Below are 19,881 nucleotides of genomic sequence, written 5' to 3'. Positions count from 1 at the left end.
TTTCTTAATGCCTCAGTGGGACTTGAACCTGGTGTTAACCTATCTGATGTGTGCTCCTTTTGAGCCACTTCATAATTGTCCTCCTCGTCTTCAAACTCTTAAAACTGCTTTCCTGGTTGCCATCACCTCTGCCAGAAGGGTGAGTGAGCTCCAGGCCCTTTCTTCTAAACCTCCTTTCCTCTCTGTCCATCCGGACAAGGTTGTTCTCAGGACTCGTCCTTCCTTTCTCCCTAAGGTGGTAACTGCCTTTCACATCGGCCAGTCTGTTACGTTGCCCACCTTCTTTCCGCTTCCCTCGAAAGAGGAAGAGAGGCTCCACCATCTGGACCCAAAACGTGGGCTCTCCTATCTGGACCGCACGAAACAGTTCCTGGTGGACGACTAACTCTTCGTTGGCTACGTGGGCGCTAAGAAGGGGCAGGCAGTGCACAAGCGGACCTTCTCTCGGTGGGTCGTTTTGTGCATTAAGGCATGTTATTCCTTGGCTAAGAAGGAGCCTCCTGTGGGGCTCAGGGCCCATTCCACTCGAGCCACGGCCGCTACTACTGACCTGGGATGGGGAGTCCCTCTGCAGGACATTTGTCAGGCAGCAACGTGGGCCTCGCTGCACACGTTTGCTAAGCATTACTGCCTGGACAGCCAAGTCCGGAGAGATGGCTTTTTTGGCCGTTCCGTTCTCCAGGACTTCCTGGTGTGATCTTGGTTCACAGACCCACCACCGGGGTTGGTATTGCTGGGGTATCTATTCTAAGGTAAGGAATCTAACTAACGTGTTTCTTTCAGATAAACAAGTTACTTACCTTCGGTAACGATATATCTGTAAGAAACATTAGTTAGTTAGATTCCTTACCACCCCACCTCCCCGTTCTGCGAACTGATATCTAGGGTTAAGGTCATCCCTTTCAGGGCCCTAGATTCATGGCACAAGTGTTGGTTTCTTGCATGGCTCTGCGTTTCTGGCGCAGAAAGCTATGTGCAAGAACTGACGTCAGCGCGCGAGGGTGGCGTCTAAGTACTCCGACGTCATCCCGGTGATCACGACGACGCTGACGGTGGACGCGGAGCCGCAGACGACGCCTAGTAACGCGCAAGGGTATTGCAGACGCAAAATCTTTCCGGATCCAGCCTGACACCTGGGGATATTCTAAGGTAAGGAATCTAACTAACTAATGTTTCTTACAGATATATCATTACCGAAGGTAAGTAACTTGTTCTTCTGGTGGATACTCTAACAGTAGATTCCTCACTGCCCCTCCTCGTTCTGTGGAAAGGACTAATTTTTTCCATCTTTAAAAATGTTTCCAGTTTAGGATCTGTACACTGTCAAGTCTGATTAATGAGGGCTTTGCGTTCAATGGCGAGGACAGATATCAGAAAAAAACTGACATCAACACATGGAGATGACGGTTATATGTGGCCTGGTGTTTTCTACTTTATATCAGAACGCGTTTTATGGTACTTTGTTGAGGAGAGACTACATGTAATTCTCTAAGCGTTTCATCAACAAATTGTAAGGTCGCTACTTCATTGATGGGATCGATGCTGGTCAGGATACGATATGATAAAAAGAAAGGCTTTTTAATAACTAGAGAACAGCTGTCTTGCCTATAGGGACTGTTATCTTATAATACTGCAAATATGTGACTCCACTTCTGGGGATTGAAATGTGGTAGGTGCCTCTGCCTGCTTCATGGGTATCTACAAAGATGATCAAGAGTACAATGAGAAGAATGTTACTTTCACGAAAGTCACTTGTTACATGCACAGTGATATACATGTATGTATTGTCTTCTGAGAGAAGCAAGTTTAAATGTTTCTGACCAACTTGTTGACCCTCATCATGTTGGCAACTCTCCCATGAGCTACTAAGTATTAGAACCTATTCTTGGGTCAAAATCCTGGGCTTTCGTTGAACTTGCCTATTTATGAGGATATTTATGATGATTAAATTTAAGTATTTGTGAAGGTAAAACATTTCATTTTTTCCAGACTATTGTTACTTGGTATTATTTTCAATGTGCTATTGCAGTAAATGTGGAAATTAAGTCTGCAACATGAAAATGTGTAGCACTATCTTCTTTTGTACAGGGGCAGTGGGGAGTCACTTCAGTAGAAGAGGAAGCAGAGAATAAAAGAATCCTAACCTTTCAAGAATCTATACCAAAAATGCGTTCTCAGCTGCGGATACTCACACATTTCTACCAGGTGAAACATTAAAACACTTTATTAAATTGTTTAATAACATTTGAACTTCAACTCTGTAAATATGACTGCTTAACGATATCATGAGCTGATCATGTCAATTGGACCTGGACAGTTGTAAAATCACAAAGTTCACAATTTTTTTTAAATGTTAATGTAGGCACACTAATCTTCAGACTACCAGTTCAGTGGCTGAATTTAACAGCCATTATTTTAAAAACAAGAAGCTCTGGTAATGGTTCTAAATCGCTTTCTCGTGTCCATGTATTTAAATGGAATTTACCTGTGGGAATGCACGAGTAATTCAGAATTCAGTGGTAGCAGTTAAGGCATATCTAGGTCAGCTGGGTGAAGGGGGGGTACCCATATTTCGTCCTCGATTTGATCTGTTCCAGGTAGATACATGTATAGTAGTTCATTGTAACAATTAGTCGATGCTATTTCCATTTTCCTTGTATTTGTATTCCAGATGATAGATGTGCTCAGTGCTCCCTATTGATTTGATTTAATGTAGCTGTTATTTTGCTGCTCCTGAATTTTGCCTTCTCAAAGTCAGAGCTTTTTTATCCCAGATTTTGGAGGTAGTCTGGCCTTTCAGTTAAATACATGCATCACATTGCTCAAGGGCTTTGGTTGTGTGCTTGTTTTTCTTAATCTGATAGAGACATCTAGCTGCAGATTCCTTAATTTAGAATATCCCCAGGCGTCAGACTGGGTCTGGAAAAAACTTTGCAGAAGCACCTCTGCGCGCCGGGGGACAGCGCCACACGGCCCCACCCTGATGTCCACGTACGTGACGTTAGCAAGGTCATATAAGTCCCTCCCGGCGCGCTGACGTCGGTTTTCAAGGAGAAACATTTCCGCGACACAACTCAGAGCCACTAATAAGTAATAACTGTTTGCCTGCAAGAAAAGATCAATTTTTGCAGATAGCTGATAGAGACATCTAACTGCAGATTCCTTAACTGTGAAGTTTCCAACCGTAAGACAAATTTTTTCTTGAGCAGGTGGCGGCGGCGGCGGTCGACTCAGCGGGATGTCATCAGCATCATCTGTCATTGTGACGTCCGGGTCGTCTATTTATGCACCACTGCGGCATGCTGGCGTCAGTTCTTTTCTTTCCACACCAGCCAGCACAAATCCGTTTAAGAAAGCTACCCCCTGTCATTTTTTGACAGACTTTCTTTTTTTAATTTTTTTATTCTTTTACTCTTTGTCAAAAACATTTCATTGGTGTGTAGTTGAATCCATCCTGTCCAAAAAGACTTCGGGATTCAAACTGTGCGGTGCCTGTCACTGTGTCATGTCGGTGACGGATCCCCACCATGTGCGTCTTTGGTGCCTGCAGCGTGACCACAAATCAAAGTCACGCTCTGGCTACTTGTGGCCCAGCGTTAGGCAGGTGCTGAGAAATTTCTCCAGATTTCCAGTCACAAGAAAGACACTGTAACATACTCTACAGAAGGAGGCAACATTTTAGGAACCCCAGCACGTGTGTAACTTGCTCTGCTCTTTTATATGCCTGTCGGAATCCCCATTTTAGTTTTTCTGTTTGAGATGATCAGACATTGTTCCACAGCTTGCAGTTCTTCTCTTCAAAATGTTGAGCCATCTTGGGAAAAGCCATCATGTTAAGGCCATTCCCTTATGCTGATACATTTGTTTTGTTACGTTCATTGTGTGCTGCACATTCCTGGCCTGGCAGTGCAAGGTGATTCTTTCTCCTTTAGGGAATATTTAATTCTGAATTTTTCCAGGCCCCTCCATTTTTTGGTTTAATTACTTTATTGAATTTTCAGGAGTATGTAGGCTCTAGAGTACTTGGGTGAATAGAACTTAATTCTCATAGGTTCACTGACCAATATATTTGCTTTTCACAAACAGTGTTGGCTGACCATTGCTGTGCAGCCACAATCCTCTGCATTTGACACTTGATAAGTAAGTGTTCTTCCTCACCTCCAGTGAAGTGTTTCTTTGAACGTAGTCACAGCCTTCTGGTATGTTTAAGAGCCTCATAACGCCCCGCGCCCTAAATAGATAACCGGATGAGGTAACTCAGCCTAATTATCTCATGATCAGGTGAGTTGAGACAATGCTCTCATTAAATACAAATGGCAGCTCCATGCCTACATTATTGCCACTCCACCTCAACTCTGACAGAATTTCCACTTAGTTTTGCTGCAACGGTCAGTGGACCAGCTTTAGCTTCTGGTAATGACAATCAAGTGCACCAGGTTTAGTTAGGTGGGTCGTTTGGCTACGTCCCACGTAGTTTGGGTGTTAATCAGAGCAAAAGTGTGGCATTCTCAGCCATTGCTCTTGATAAGGATGCCAGATTCATCAATTCTTCTGGCAAGATTATTTAACAGACGTTGTCACTTACCTTTCAGTTAGTTATTACCGGTCCAGGCAGAGGTGGCAGTAAGCATCTTTGGTTAGTAGAGCCTGCTTTGACTAGATTTGTTCCTCACTGCCGAGAACACGCAATCTCAAAACATGTATGCATTAGAGGGAGACTTTTTATATCTGCGTTGGGGACACTGGTCTTCTGTACACATTCCCACTATTGTCTCCTGCCTCATGGTCTTAAGAATATCAGTCTGGGCCCAAGTCAACTTGATAGCCCCCAGTTGTGTCAGGAGGGTGTAGTACCTAGATCTCTTGAGCCTGAACATTTGCTCTACCTCTTCAGGAGGACCTCCTGCCTCAGCAACAGTAGAAGGTCCGCAACCATCATCTCCCAATACACAGAGATTGAGTCATGACAGTGGAGTTCCTCTGATTTACCTTCTGAGGTGCTGGACGCCCTCTATGCAGCCAAGCGTCCGTCAACAAAATCTGTTTTCACTGGACGCTGAGAGAAGATTTTGGTCTGGTGTGGAACACATAACCATGATTCCCTGCATGCAACTTTTCTCATGTATTTTGTAATTGACCCAGCAAGGTTTTGCAGTGGGCACGGTTAAAGGCTGTATATTGGCCAGATAGACTTTGTTTGCCAGCTCTGCCTTCCATATCACCTGTTGTGATGCAGTTTCTAAAAGGTCTAGCTCATGTTTCTTCCAAAACCTTTTCTCATGCCACAGTGGGAAATAATTTTGGTCCTCCTATTCCACATGTGCACACCATTTGAGCTGATGCATAATGCTCCTGACTTATAAAACTTTCTTTGTCACACAGTTAACATAAGTGAACTGCAGGTGATGTTGGTGCAGCCTCCCTTCACCACTTTCTCTCCAGACAAATGGGTGTTGAGAACATTGGTGAAGGAATAATGGCGAAACCCGTCTTGGTTTTCTTTTCAGGGAGGACCTGGCCTAACAGTTAAGCGTCGACTTTTGCCATTGAAGTAGGGTAAGAACTTATTTACTTGTGGGTGGGTCCAATCTGAAGTAGCATGGTGTGCAAAATAACAAACGGCTGGAATGCGGCAGCAAGTAATTACCAGTATCTGTGATTAATTTGCGCATTCCAGCCATTTGTATTTTTCAGTGAGGACTTGGTACGACTTCCTTCCAAAAGTGGTGTCACCCTTTTGTGTTACAAACAGTTTCCCTACCAGACTTTTTTACTGCACCAGGTCCCTTGAAAGCGAACAGAGGATTCATCTGCCTGATGAGTCCCAGGCTTTTATATTGACCATACACGGCACCAACAAGTGGATGACCAGCTCTTTTTGGGTTTTGCTGAAACCTAGAAAGTCAAAGCAGTGTGATGGAACTCTGATGTGGTGGGTAGTCCTTTCTATAAAAAGGTTATGCTTTGGTGAGGAAATGCCACCCTAAAGGCCTACAGACCCATTCTGCTAGGTCCAAATATACAACAACTTTGCTGGCAAAGAGGTGGCCTGTCCGTGACATCTGGCAGCTGCAACATGTGCACTGTTAAATACTTTCGCAGAGCACTACTGCCTTCTCAGCCAGGTCTGCAGAGAAGGCATTTTCCTCTCTTATTTATGTAAGACTTCCTGGTTTGACTCAACTCATCACACCTTACACCTTTTAGAGTTACTGCTTTGGCATCTAGTCTTAAAGTTAAAAATCTGCTGTTTGAAGTACCTTCAGAAGTTACTCTCTTGCTGGTAGACATATTACTTACTGGCCTTCTTCCTCTTGTTCGGTGGATCTGTGGAGGGGAAATCTGCACGCTGTAATAATGACCCAGTTTAGATTTAGGCACACTGTTGTCTACAGTTTGTTTACAATGATAATGTTGGAGGGTGCGGAAGGAGAAAGATTAAGAAACTGATGTCATCGCACAGCATATATATGCAGTCCTGATCTGACACTTCCGATGCAGTACAGGATCACTGTCTAGCACCTGTTGGTTTACAGGAGCCATTGCTTGGGAGAATTTCCCAGCTCCAATATGCCTTCTGGGATATTCTGAAGGTGAGGAAACTGTGGTTAGAGTGTTACCGAAAGTACTAAGAAACTTGTTTTACCATATGGATAGTGGCACTCATGCAGATTGTGTCAATGTGATCTATTAATAGCCCATAGTTCTAGTGGTTTGGTTCTCATGGGAAACATATACTAGGTGATGTCTTTGCCCTGACCTTTCGCTCCCCATTTGTCACAGGACGAACACCCTCCTCATCGTACAAATTGCATTAGCATTTTGCCACTTGGCTTTACCTAGGAGCCCTCATGTCCAGAATGGTGGAACAAAGTGAGGGTCAGAACGAGGAGACATGTAAATCAGACCAGTAAGAGATAAGATGTATTCTAAAGGGGGAGCTGTAGGTAACATTGTCTGAGCATCAAGTTGCATGCCCTTGTAGAACTCAATTTACACGTCACTCTAACTCAATCATTTAAAGAAAAAATGTGAAGCACGTAACCCTGCTGAGGTGTGCAATTTTACAAATTATCTATGTGTACCACGGGCATGCTGGTTCAGAAATCTAATTGCCCAGTAACAAAAAGCTACTTGTCCATTTAGGGCTATACAGTGAAGTCCCACATTATGGCAGAGTCTTATTAAGTCAGGACTAGGATAGTAGTTTCCCGGATTATGAAAGGACTCATACTAAGTCTGGGTTTGAATTCTACCAAAGCTCTCATTCTGTCACCTTTCTTATTATACCAGATGCTGAATATACCAGTCCTCTGTTGAGTCATACCTTTGAATAATCAAATACTATGCATATGAATGGTATTTATCTGATAGAGACATCTTACCATAGAATACTTATCTTTGAATTTTCCTTTCATTGGAGTAGATCCAGAAATTCTTTCTATGAGCAATACCCCTGCGCGCCAGTAGGTCACGTCGGTCGGCTCAGCATGACGGCAGCGGCACTTACGCTGGAAATGATGTCTGTATCACCTATATAAGAACCACCTCAATACGCCGTTGTCATTTCTTTTCATCCACACCTGTCGGGTGCTGATCCATGAAGAGGGCTACCCTCTGACACTCTTTGAAAGGCTTTTCGACTTTTTTCTGGGTGTGTAGGAGTCATGTCTAGGAAGGTTCAGTATTCAAGCCGTGAGGCACCTGTCACCGCGCCATGTCGGTGACAGACTCGCATTTGGTTTTTTGTGGCGTCCTGAAGCGTGACACAACTCCAAGTCGTGCTCCGAATGCCGGGCCGTGGCTCTGAAGGCTTTGAGGGAGCTGTCCCAAAGCTGCTTGCAGTCCTGCAGCCAATGCTGCGCCGGTTTCCTCAGAGGGCTCAGCCTCTTCGAGAGGAAGGTCTCAGTCCCACTCCAGGAGTTCCAAGTCCTCTTTGTTCCGCTCACGGTTTTCGGGACACTCTGATAAGAGGCACAAGAAGTCAAAGTGTGCTTCTACTTCTCTCTGTTCATGGCCTTGTTCTCCGGAACCTACACCTGGGTCGGCTCCAAGCTTTCCTGCTTTTCCGGGAGCCGGAGCGATCCTCGGTCATTTTAAAGAACTTTAAGGCCATGCGCCTCATCTGTGAGCGTCTTGCGCAGTTGTGGTGTGTAGGGCAGCTGAACTCCTTGACCTCCAGTTAACATGGTCTAATCCCAGCACAAGGGCTCCTGTGACTAGACGAACGCCCGCTGCCACCGCCCTGCCCGGAGTGACCCAAACTTCTTTACTACCCACCCCAGAGAGTTTGGTGGTCCAAGCCACTACCTCCCAGAGCGCGTTCCTGCCACTGCCCCGGACAGGAAATCCAAGGGGCTAGACAGTTGGGGCAAGACATTTTTTTCTTCCGCCAGCCTTTACATTGTGTTTGGTGAACACCAAATGCGTATTGGACTGTTATTATCACACACTGTGGGAAACGGCTGCACAAGTGCTGCCTTAGGTCATCATTTTCCAAGCCTTAACAGACGGGAGAGATGCAGCAAAGCTCGCCATTCGATGTGTCTTAGATATGACCGACTCGCTGGGCAGAGCGATTTCTACAATGGTGGCTGTCAGACACCTCGCCTGACTGAGCACATCTGGCTTTTCATGGGATACCCAGGCTTTGCTCATGGACATACCATATGATGGCACCCATTTCTTCGGCGACAAGGCAAACGCAGTACTGGATCACTCTAGGACTCGCGGGCAGCGGCCAAGTCCTTTGGTTTCTCAGTTGCCTTCCATCCCCAGTCTGCCTTTCGCTCCTTTCGTGTCTACGGAAGGGGCTATCAACCGCACCAACCCTACCCCAGGCCACCGAGCCACGCAACTTCCACTACTCCTGCGCGGTTGATGGCGCGGTTCATTCTGACCCCATAGGTCGGGTATCCCGAGGTCCAGTCAAGCCACCACACACATACCCCCAACCCCACGCAACTTCAGCCTCCAAACCCTCCGAGTCTGGCCCTTCAAGAACATGGGCATCCAGTTGGTGATCCACCATCACCTCCACACTGGCAAAACATTACTTCTGATAGGTGGGATTATCTGAAGGGGCTATTCCCTCTCCTTCGAGACTATCCATACCTCCATCCTTCGACTAGCTGACCGAGGATCTATCTACTTTTGCTCCTGGAGGAAGTCAGGGCTCTATTGGCCAAGGGAGCCATAGAGAGTGTTCCGGCACCAGAAATAGGCTGTAGTTTGCTATTCCTGCTACTTTCTGATCCTACAAAAGGAAAAGGGCCTTTGTTTTGGCTCAGAATTACAGGCCTTCAACTATTTCCTAAGAAGGAGAAATTCGAGATGCTCATATTGGCTCAGTTCTTGTCTGCCCTGGACCCAGGAGACTAGATGGCAGCATTGGACTTGCAGGACGCATATTTTCACATCCCCGTCCTGCCTGTCCACAAATATTACCTCCGATTCACGTTGGGCCTCAAGCACTTAAAGTTCACGGGGCTCCCTTTTGGTCTTACCAGCGCCCCTCGAGTGTTCACCAAGGTGATGGTGGGGGTCACAGCTCATCTGCGGAGATCAGGAGTGCCAGTCTTCACCTATCTCGACGACTGGCTGTTGAAGGCAGGCTTTCCCCAGACTGTCATCTCCCACCTCCAGACAATGACTGCCCTCCTTAATTCGCTGGGGTTCAGTATCAATGTGCAGAAGTCACACCTGACTCTCTCTCGGACGCTCCCATTCATGAGAGCTGTTCTGGACACAGTTCAGTTTTGGACCCATCCTCCCGAACAGCAAGTCCAAGATATTCAGGCTATGATACAGATGTTTCGGTCTCTATCCTGAATTTCGGTTAGAATGACTCTGAGGCTGCTGGGCCTCATGGCCTCCTGCATCGTGCTAGTGACACATGCCAGATGGCATATGCAGGTTCTGCTGTAGGACCTGAAGTTCCAATGGGCACAGTATCGAGGAAATCTCATCGACCTGGTTTAGATATCCGAGGGTGGTGGCTGACAAATCGCGGTGGGCCAGAGGCAGACCCCTCTCCCTTCTCTACCCAGATCTCACAGTAGTGACGGATGCCTCTCTTCAGGGATGGGGCGGCCATCTGGGGAGTTAGAGATCAGAGAACTCTGGGGTCCGGCGAAAGCCAAGCTCCATATCAACCAACCTCTTGTAGCTTCGTTTGATCCGACTGGCACTGAAAGGCTTTTTACCATCCGTCAAGGGGAGGCTAGTTTAGCTGTTCACGGACAACAACACCGCCATGTGGTACAGCAAAAACAGGGCAGAGTTAGGTCGTTGATCCTCTGTCAAGAGGTTCTGCGCCACTGGACTCGGCTGGAACAGGACATTTCCCTGGTGGTTCAACATCTGTCCTGTTCTCTGAATGCCAGAGCAGACAAACTTGGTCAAAGGTGCCTAGTGGATCACAAGTGGCTTCTCCATCCGGAGATGGTACAAAGTCTCTTTCAGTGGTGGGGAGAGCCTTGGTTAGATCTGTATGCCGAGGACAACACGCAATGTCAGCAATTCTGCACGTTGGAGTTTCCAAGGCAGCTCTCGCTCAGCGACCCTTTTCTTCACGATTGGACCTCAGGCATCCTATACGCCTTTCCGCCCATACCACTCCTGCCCAGAGTGCTCAAGGAGATCAGTAGCGTCCGGGCACAAGTTATTCTTCGAACACTTTTGCCACAGGCGTAATCGCCGTCGCCACTCCATGGACCACAGTTCCTTGGGGTAACATGCTGGTAGGACGAGCGGAGTGCGGCCAATTGGATTTTTTACAAGTTATACTTGTGGCTCCGGATTGGGAACGGAGAGTTTGGTATCCCGAGCTTCTGGATATGAGCTTCGATCCTCTGTTCAGGCTGCCCCTTTGGGAGGATCTTCTGACGCAGCAGGGGAGGGTCCTCCACCCGAAACTGTCCGCTCTCTGCCTCTTTGCCTGGAGTTTGACCGGCAACAGAGGACAGCTTTTGACCATCCTCCCATCGTCTGTGAAGTTATTCTGCCAGCCAGGCATCGCCCCACAAAATAGGTATATGCCGAACGATGGAACAAATTTTGAAAACATTGTACCGAACGGTCTATTGGCCCCTTATCTTCTTCTCTGGCAGATATTCTCTTGTTTATCATTTTTTTGGCCCAGCAGGTCTCTGCTCTGGGCACTTTGAAGGGCTACCTTTCGGCCCTCTCAGCTTTTCTTCAGCTGCCTTTGCTTTGTAAGTCCCCTCTCGTGCAGAGGTTTTTGAAGGAGTTAACCTACTTGTTTCCCCCTTCTCCTTTTCTTATGCCACAGTGGGACTTTCTTGATGTACGCACCGTTTGAGCTGCTGCACAACTGCTCTCTACAGTTGCTCACTATCAAGACAGCTTTTTTAGGTTGTAATTACCTTGGCCAGGAGGATAAGCGAACTATAGGCACTGTCATCGCAGCCTCCTTACCTGACCGTCTTTCTGGACAAAGTGGTACTGAGAACTAGGGCAACCTTTCTGCCTAAGGTTGTAACTCCCTTCCATCTGGGACAGTCTGTTACTCTAGCCACTTTCTATGCACCTCTGTACCCTTCCAAAGAAGAGGAGCATCTCCACCGTCTGGATCCCAAAAGAGCTACCTTGATCGCACTAAAAAGTTCCGGTTGGATGACCAACTCTTTATAGGCCTTAGGGCCTATTCCAGCAGGGCGAAGGCAACCACCACAGCTCTTCAAGTTCCAGTTGCTGATATCTGTCAAGCGGCCACTTGGGCGTCTCTGCACACGTTTGCCAGACACTCTTGCCTGGATTCTCAGGTTTGCAGGGAGGACCTGTTTGGCCGCTCTTTCCTGCAGGATTTTCTGGTCTAAAACATTCTGCAGTCCCTCCTCTGGGGAAGTTATTGCTTGGGTATCTGTTCAAAGGTAAGGAATCTGCAGCTAGATGTGTCTATCAGATGGGCAAGTTTCTTACCTTCAGTAACACCTTATCTGGTAGAGACATGATCTAACCGCAGATTCCTTATTGACCTTGTTTTTAGTGTCAGGGCTGTTGTCCTTTAGGGCCCTAGCTGTTCTTTTTTTTTTTTTAACACCCTATGGTCAGTCAGTTCATGGCTCTGCGTTTCTGGCCTGGAAAGTTGTGAAAAGTACTGACGTCAGCGTGCCGGAGTGGTAATTATATTGACAACGCGGACGTCACCACGCCACAGACGTCACACGGAGGTGACTGACATCATCTACCGGTGTGCAGGGATACTGCTACGAAAAATCTTCTGGATCCAGTCTGATGCCTGGAAGTTCAAATGTTAAGGAATCTGCAGCTAGATCATGTCCCTACAAGATAAGGCGTTACTAAAGGTAAGTAACTTGTCCTTTTCTTCTCTTGTGAAAAAATATTGTTTCTTCTAACCAAAGCTTTTTCCAGTGTGCTGGAGATGTTGCTACCAAAGACGACAGGGCTTGAGCCAATAAATGTCTGCCAAATCCCCATGAGGTGTCTCTCTGGTGTTTGAGTTTGTCACACAACTCCAAGGCCTTCGACGACTGCACACAAATGAGCCTGAAAGCTATTGAAGATCAAGTGGTAAAGCTCTATGTGGCGAAGCACCGGAAGACCTTATGCAGGTCGTGTTCCAAATTGAAGTCGAGGGTGCAGGACGGCTCCCATTTCTTCTCGTGTTCCCAAGGCTGATCTACTTCGATGTCAGACTTTCGTGGAAAGCCAAATGAAACCTAAGATTTCCAAGTGGGATTGGCCCCTTCCCATCACTCTTCTGAGAAGGTGCAAGGGCATCACTGTGTGTCTCCCTCCCTGTACCAATCCGAGCACCTGATTTTATTTTGTATCCCAATGCACCCTGAATTCCTGGGTCCATCAGGGCCTCTCCACAAGTTGAAGCCTTTTGTGAGACTAGGTTGATCATTTTTTGCAGTTAGTGAAACAAAAGTACCGGGGTAACGGAGTCGGAGGAATACACGACTCGCCCAAAAACAAAGCAGGAAGGGTTTCTAATTGTTGTAAAGGGCTTAGAATGGCCGAGAACCATACCCATTCCCAGCCGACACGCTTGCTCCTCAACACTATGAGACCAGGGAGACAAGTTTCTAAGGACTGGGTCACCAGTGGAGCCGTACAGGTGAGGACAGCCCACGGTAAAGTAACGCAGGCAGTGGCTCAGCCGGAGAAACGCCAGGCACAGCGGGGCTAGCGGTCCGGCACTGCTGACCCGTCCAGCAGGCATGTAGAGTATGGTGCCTTAGTGGACTAATGCATCCACTGTAGGGGCTTGTGTTCGATCTCATGGTCCCAGGTTCAAATACCAGTTGGTCCAATTAGCCTTTCATCCTTCTGAGGTCACAACAATGAGTACCATTGGGTTGGATAACAATAATCATCTATTATCCAGTGCCAGGGTACCCTTGGATGAACGTGCACTTTACAAATACGCGTAATGTTATTCGGTCGTTTGGTACAAAGGTCATGCAACCATGGGGCGGCAGACAAGTCAAAGCATGAACCAAAGATCACCGTGGCAAAGATACGTAGGGCTACGGCTGGGGGTTTTGTGCGTCATGGGCGTATCAACCTCAGGATCCCAGGTTATCACTCAGAGGATGGGGTCCGCTCAACCGGGGTGGGCATAGACACGCTCCCACTTATGAAAGTGGGGGTCTCGGAATAGTGGGATTTGTCTCGAATGGGCAGAAGGGGGAGCTGCAACCGATCGGTAATGCGCTGGCTGCGTGGCAGACGCTGCACTAAAAAAGGACCTAGAGAAAAGAGTAACCTAGGCAGAAGAGCTGCTCAGACAGTGTCCTTGGGATGCCTCACGTCAGGGACACGAGGCGCAGGTGACAGCACATAATGACAGCCAGAATGGAAGAGCTGCTCAGACAGAGTCCTTTAAATGCCACACGGCAGGGGCACTGGGAGCAGGCGAGTGGCCGGCAAGGGTCCATGGAAGCAAAACGCCACTTTCAGCCCAGGCTGGGTCTGACGGCCACCCACGAGTTCGGAAGCAAGGGAAGCCGAGACACCTGCAAAAGGGGCCATCATGCAGGGGCAGTGCTGTCAGACAGAAATGGAAGGGAAACCAGTGGACAATATTCAGAGTGATATGTAATAAACAAAAAATTGGTCGCGAATGACCAACCAGTAAGTTGCAAGATGTATGATCCATGTTTTTTGTAATAAAACTGCGGCCTTTCTACACCACAAACTATTGTCCCCTTGAATGCTTGGTGGGAAGGGGACGATGCAGGGTATGGCCAAGACGGACGGGGGGAACTCGCACACCTGGAATGGGTTTAGTTGGAGACGTTGGATTTACATACTCACTCGCCAAGCTATAAGTTGTACTGAGAAGGCTACCAGGCTGCAGGACATTAGTGTGACCACAGGATCAAAGCCGTAACGCCCCAATAGCCCTTGAAAGCCCTTGCCTTTGTGCTTGAAAAAAAAAAAAAAGAAGCTAAGACAAAGTTTTAGTTTTGATTTAATGTTTTAAAAAAGGTGTTCTATTTTCAGCTCGAAACTCATAGATTATCACAAAGTTTATAAATGTGATTAATATACCCAGGACGAAGAACTGTGATTAGAAGTAAAATCTTGTCTATTCGCTGTATACAAACTAAGTTGTACCAGCATTTGTTTGGCCAGTCCTAAAGTGGCAAACTGCAGAACTATTCACACGGTTGTTTGTGTCTGGATTTCTTGGATAAAGTGAGGTGGAAATGTTGACTGTGCAGCATGCGTAATAGCCAAGTGTTTGATAATTAACTTTTTAATCGGATTTTTAATGAACTCTGTTTCCTTTTCAGGGCATCGTGCAGCAGTTTTTGATCTTGCTGACGCAAAGTACAGACGAAAGCCTTCGGTTTCTAAGCTTCAGATTGGACTTTAATGAACATTATAAAGCAAGAGACCCAAGACTCCGCTTAACTCTGAGCACGAAGGGGCGACGCAGCTCACAATTTGTCAACCAAATTTAGCAGTCTGGACCTCTGTGCTATCGGAAAAAGCAGTTAATGTAATCCTGAAACCAAATCACAAATGCCTTTGTCAACACGTTATTACCATGCCTGCTGACAAAAGGGTGTTTGTATTGTGAATATGTTGCAGTATAATTCAGAGGACAAAACACTTATTTGGCCTTTCTCACCGACCTATGTGTTTAATATTGCTAAAGAACACTGGTGTCCCAGTTTCAGTTAAAATGTTCATTTTTATACAAAAAAAAAAATAAAACCTTTATTTGGAGTTTTTTAATGCTCTGTGATGCTGTAAAAAGCTTGAGGAGCTACGATCACATAATTTTTTAGGTTGCACTGTTGCTGAATTTTGTTTTTATTTTATTTTGTTTGTTTTTGTGGGTTTTTGCGCGTGAAACCAACCCACCTCTTCTGACATCAGGCATATTGTCTTAAAAATTGTACAAAGCTCTATAGGATGCCTTTCAGTAATATGATGTGTTGAGACTGTGTGAAAGCCTTTTTACTTGCTACAGTATACATTTTTTATTTATGACTTCTTTGGCGGAAACGTTTTCATTGACCTGCACATTTCCTATTCTTTTATTTAGCCAGGACTAAATATAAAGCTACAGGTCTCCACAGTCAACAGTTAGGGGAACTTACATGCTAGCTCTGTCAAATTTTCATCTTGTTCCAACTTGCATGCTATCTCTGTCAAATTGTCATCTTGTTCCAACTTACATGCCAGCTCTGTTAAATTGTCCTCTTGCATAATTCTCAATGTTCATGGTGGGAACATTTGATTAGTCCTAAAATAGTGATTTATATGTACCACTACCAATGCATTGTCAGCAGAAATACGGAATCCTGCTCTCCTTATGGATTCATGTTTGACTCGCTGTTTATAAGCTTTCTTTTGCATTTGTAAGTTTAGTCCTCCTTGTTTTCTTGTCTGAGTGTATTTATATTTTCTATGTGAACTCTGTTCATACCATGCATCATGCCGTTCTCGCAACATATGAATGAGTCCCTGGTTCATTCTTTCGAACGAAGTATTGGAATTGTGAAGATTTGGTTTGTTTTTTTAAACTCTGCCCTGTAAGCATTGTGGCACCCTAGTTTGAGGATCTTGTAAAGGTTTTAGATCTTTTCTTTGTGTAATGGTCCAGTGCCAGTATTGATCATAGAATGATGTTTTACCTAAGCTGCAGAAGAAATGCATCTTTCTCTGTACAGGTACTGATGAAGATGCTTGAGCAGAACCAGGGCAAACATCCTTCCCAGCCTCATGGTCAATGTTGAAAGTACTGTGCTGCAGTTCGAAAACTATAATGTAGTCTGTCATTTAGAATCTTTTCAAGGACAAAATTGAATTTTGATCATAAAGCAAAGCCCAGACAGAAAGCATTTAACAGCCACTCATTTGCTTAGAGTGCACTATTAGTATTTCTCACTGGCAGATGTTTTTTCACCAGGTACTCTTAGCCACACCACGTGCAGGGGAAAAACAATAAACCTTTTTATTTCCTCTCAGTTATGGCATAGTCATCAATCTGAGGTTTGGTATAAATGTTTCTCAAACCTCATTCTAAGCCTGTATGTTAAGGTAAGTTCTGGTGGTTGTAATAAAAGTGAAACTAATTCCCTAGACCTCGACTTTTTACCTTTCCAGTGGCCTACTTTTGGAAAATGTCTAGCGGTGAACCCTATAGAAGTAAAATGCCGGTTAATATTGCAGGTCTTATTAGGAAGAATTAAAACAGACCATTACATCCTTTCCCCAAATACGTACTAAAGAATTCTTGTCATTTGCATAGGGTGCTCCTACTTGTGCGGTCTTGCAGCAAGTCCAACATCTCAAGAAGATGAGGTGGCACTGATTCCACTTTGACACCCTAGAATTCGGTCTCTGCCTTTGTATTTTTTCTGCGAGATGTGAGTTTAGTTGCCTTTTTCAACATGTCCTCCATTCTTCAGTTGTCCCCTTATATTTGCATTGGCCTTCACTTCTGGATGCAGAACACCATCCTTAGCAAAGTGCTTTCATTTTGTTGAACTACAATACCAATCTGTTTAATAAATCTACATCAGGAATACAGGCTAGATGTGTTTTATGTCTGAGTTGTATCCAGCAGTCATGTGAGATTAAAAACCTCTAATTCTCTCATATTGTGTTCCACCTTCACTGATCCTAAAGTCATCCTTAATCTGCAGATCTATAATATTTCTATGTCAGCTGCTCACGTCTTTCTTGCCAACACATACATTACATAGCTCTTAACCAGTTTAGTCAGGTGTTTTCAGCTTTCTTGCCAGTACATTGGTGTGGCCAAAGTATGTATTCTTCTTCCTTTATCATTGTCATCATTCCGCCTAATATCTTTATAAGAAGTTGGAAATCTAAATAGCTAAGCATGCAGCGTAAAATAAAACTTAGTTATAAGTAACATATATTCAGACATAGTTTTATTCTGTCTAGGCGTTTGCTATATTTGCAGTACTGGTTTTAACCAACGTTGTGTATTTCTTTAAGTTCTATTACTTCAAAGAAATAGAGGTAAAAAAAATAACACATTTTTTTCAGGAGAAGCAAAGCTCACAAAACCTTTGTTTGCTGGCAAATTTGAGAAATCTCGTATAAAAACCTTTTTGTCAGAATCTTTACCACAGGTGAAGTTTTGGACAGGTGCTAAACATCACAACTTTATGAAGCACCTATGCAAAACTTCACCGACAAAATTAAAAGTTCGTCCATTCCTAATGCTGCTAGTGCTGTCACCTTAAAATCACAAACGATGCTCAACGAACTCCTATTTTGGTAACACTACGTTTTTCACTGATTGGTAATTTATTCATTTGTGCTGCGATCTGAGTTTTACATTTTAGGAGTTATTTCCATTAGAGAGCAGCTTTTTCACTAAATAGTCTAATAACAATGTAATAAAACATTCTGAACCTGGATTCGATACTCTAGTGCTTGTACATTGTACGTAGTCCAGAATATGTAAATAGGATAAATTAAAGTATGTTGTGATGACATTCTGATATATTAGAAGACGTATGTAAGAAAAGAAAGCCTTTTTTTCTCGTTTCCTATTTTTTCATTGTACATAATTTCTATATTATTGTCCAGATGTCGGTCAAGTTTTTATAAAGAAATCATATTCGATCATAGGAGTATGCATTTATTATGTTTACTAATCCACAGATTGCACTTAGATTAATAAAACACTTATCTTTATCATGTCTTGTTTACTATTTTCAATCTTGAATACAAATTCACTGATTCGCAAGCATGAGAAATTTCCATGGAGTATCAAAGCTCCATTATCTTTTTCTCTTTTCTGGATTTGGAGAAGCTTGAATTTTGCCAAGTGCAGTCCACCAGGGCAGAGCAGCATCTGCCCCATACTCTGCCCGCTCACCACACATCTTCTCAACCAGGAGGACTACAACCTGTGTTTCGCTCAGAGTTTTGATATTTTCTGCATTTAACCAGCCATCTTCACATCATTTTACTTGGTCATACTTTTTTCTGTTATGCAGCAAATGTCTTTAAGTGATAGTCCACCCTAATGTGGAAACTGCTTTTAACACTCGGGTATGTTTTTGTGCCTTTACTATTCATGGTAAGTGTTCCAAAGGTAAATATATATTTAATGAGAAAAACAAAGGTTCAAGTGACTTTTTAGTTAGGTGAATAGAATAGGCCTCTTCACTCCGCATACCATTATCCCGCATGCTGTCACAACGCGGTCGTAACAATGACCGCGTTGTGACAACGCATACCATTACCCCGCAAGTCATTACAATGACTTGCGGGGGAGGGGGGGGGCGCTGGATGTTGGAATAGTAAAATTTACTGCGGACTGTAGGGAAGGTGTTGGATTTCAAATCCAAAACCTTCTCCGCCCTCCACAAGTCGTTGTAACGACTTGCGGAGTAATGGTATGCGTTGTCACAACGCGGTCGTTGCCAGTTAACTATAACTTCACTTTGATCTTTGTTTTTTTTTCAGTGAATTTTTAAGTTTTTTTTTTTTAAAAATGGTATGTTACAACACATCCCCGTTCAAATTTTGTAAAAATGTTCTCTAAGGAAATATGTATAGGGTCTCTATTAGGTAATGTGCAAATAGTATTGACAATAGGTGTACTTTTACATGTGTTATTGTAATAATTGAAGTTTTTGGTAGTGTATAAGTATATTTAAATTTTGCACTTTAAGTTTGTGTAAGCTCAAAAAGTATTATTTTGGGTCAATAAAGTGATTTTGATTTGCAGATCCACCATGAGTTCCAATGCCTGATCATGCATTCTCCTTGGGCCCATACTTCCTCTTACAGGATTCATTAACTACAGCAGATCCATAGTGATTTTAAAATAAGTTATTACCATATATAGGAAAGTGTATTATTAAACATTGGTCACAGTGGTTTTCAAAAAAAGCATAGGGACTTATATTACATTAATCATTTCTTAATTATGACCGTTTTTAAATAATGGTTTTCTGTATTTGCGATGCCACAGCGAATCTCATGTGACAAACTAAGAAGAATTCTGATTGCATGGAAGACCTGTCACCCTGTTGTAGAGGACATTCCTACCCATGTGTTTTTCTTTGGCTGTGTCTGGTTACTGTCCACAGCAGTGCTGGAAAGTTCTTTTCCTTGTGTTTTTTAATTTTTTTATTATTATACTAGACAACCTTGGAAAATGGCATCTGGTGAAGAAAGGGAGCAGGAGGAGCACCAGGAGACCAAGGAGTAAGCACATCCTGCAAAAAAATAAATCTATAGACTGGCAGTTCTACTCAATCCCTTAAGGAGAGAACAAAAGTTATTGCATGGGTTGTGAAATGCGACCCTGCATGCTGAAACACCTACTCACAATACGTCCTCGACAGCTGAAATTGCCCAGGATGCACCGGAGGCCGC

The 19,881-nt window shown here is 44.4% G+C and overlaps 1 protein-coding gene across 1 annotated transcript in view; it reads left to right on the top strand.

Annotated features, from left to right (window-relative positions):
* The window catches only part of TUBGCP3 (tubulin gamma complex component 3), a 370,876-nt gene extending 352,690 nt beyond the window's left edge, over nucleotides 1-18,186 (top strand). The window contains exons 21-22 of the mRNA XM_085622213.1: nucleotides 2,089-2,205; nucleotides 14,793-18,186. Coding sequence (XP_085478339.1) covers nucleotides 2,089-2,205; nucleotides 14,793-14,963 — 288 coding nt within the window. The 3' untranslated portion in view covers nucleotides 14,964-18,186. The remainder of the gene's footprint in view (nucleotides 1-2,088; nucleotides 2,206-14,792) is intronic.
* The last annotated feature ends 1,695 nt before the right edge of the window (nucleotides 18,187-19,881 follow it).

Source organism: Triturus cristatus, chromosome 8 (genome assembly GCF_964204655.1).
Source record: "Triturus cristatus chromosome 8, aTriCri1.1, whole genome shotgun sequence".
In the NCBI taxonomy this organism is placed as follows: Eukaryota; Metazoa; Chordata; class Amphibia; order Caudata; family Salamandridae; genus Triturus; species Triturus cristatus.
The sequence above is the reverse complement of the archived record's forward strand: the minus strand, read 5'-3'. Positions and strand labels throughout refer to the sequence as shown.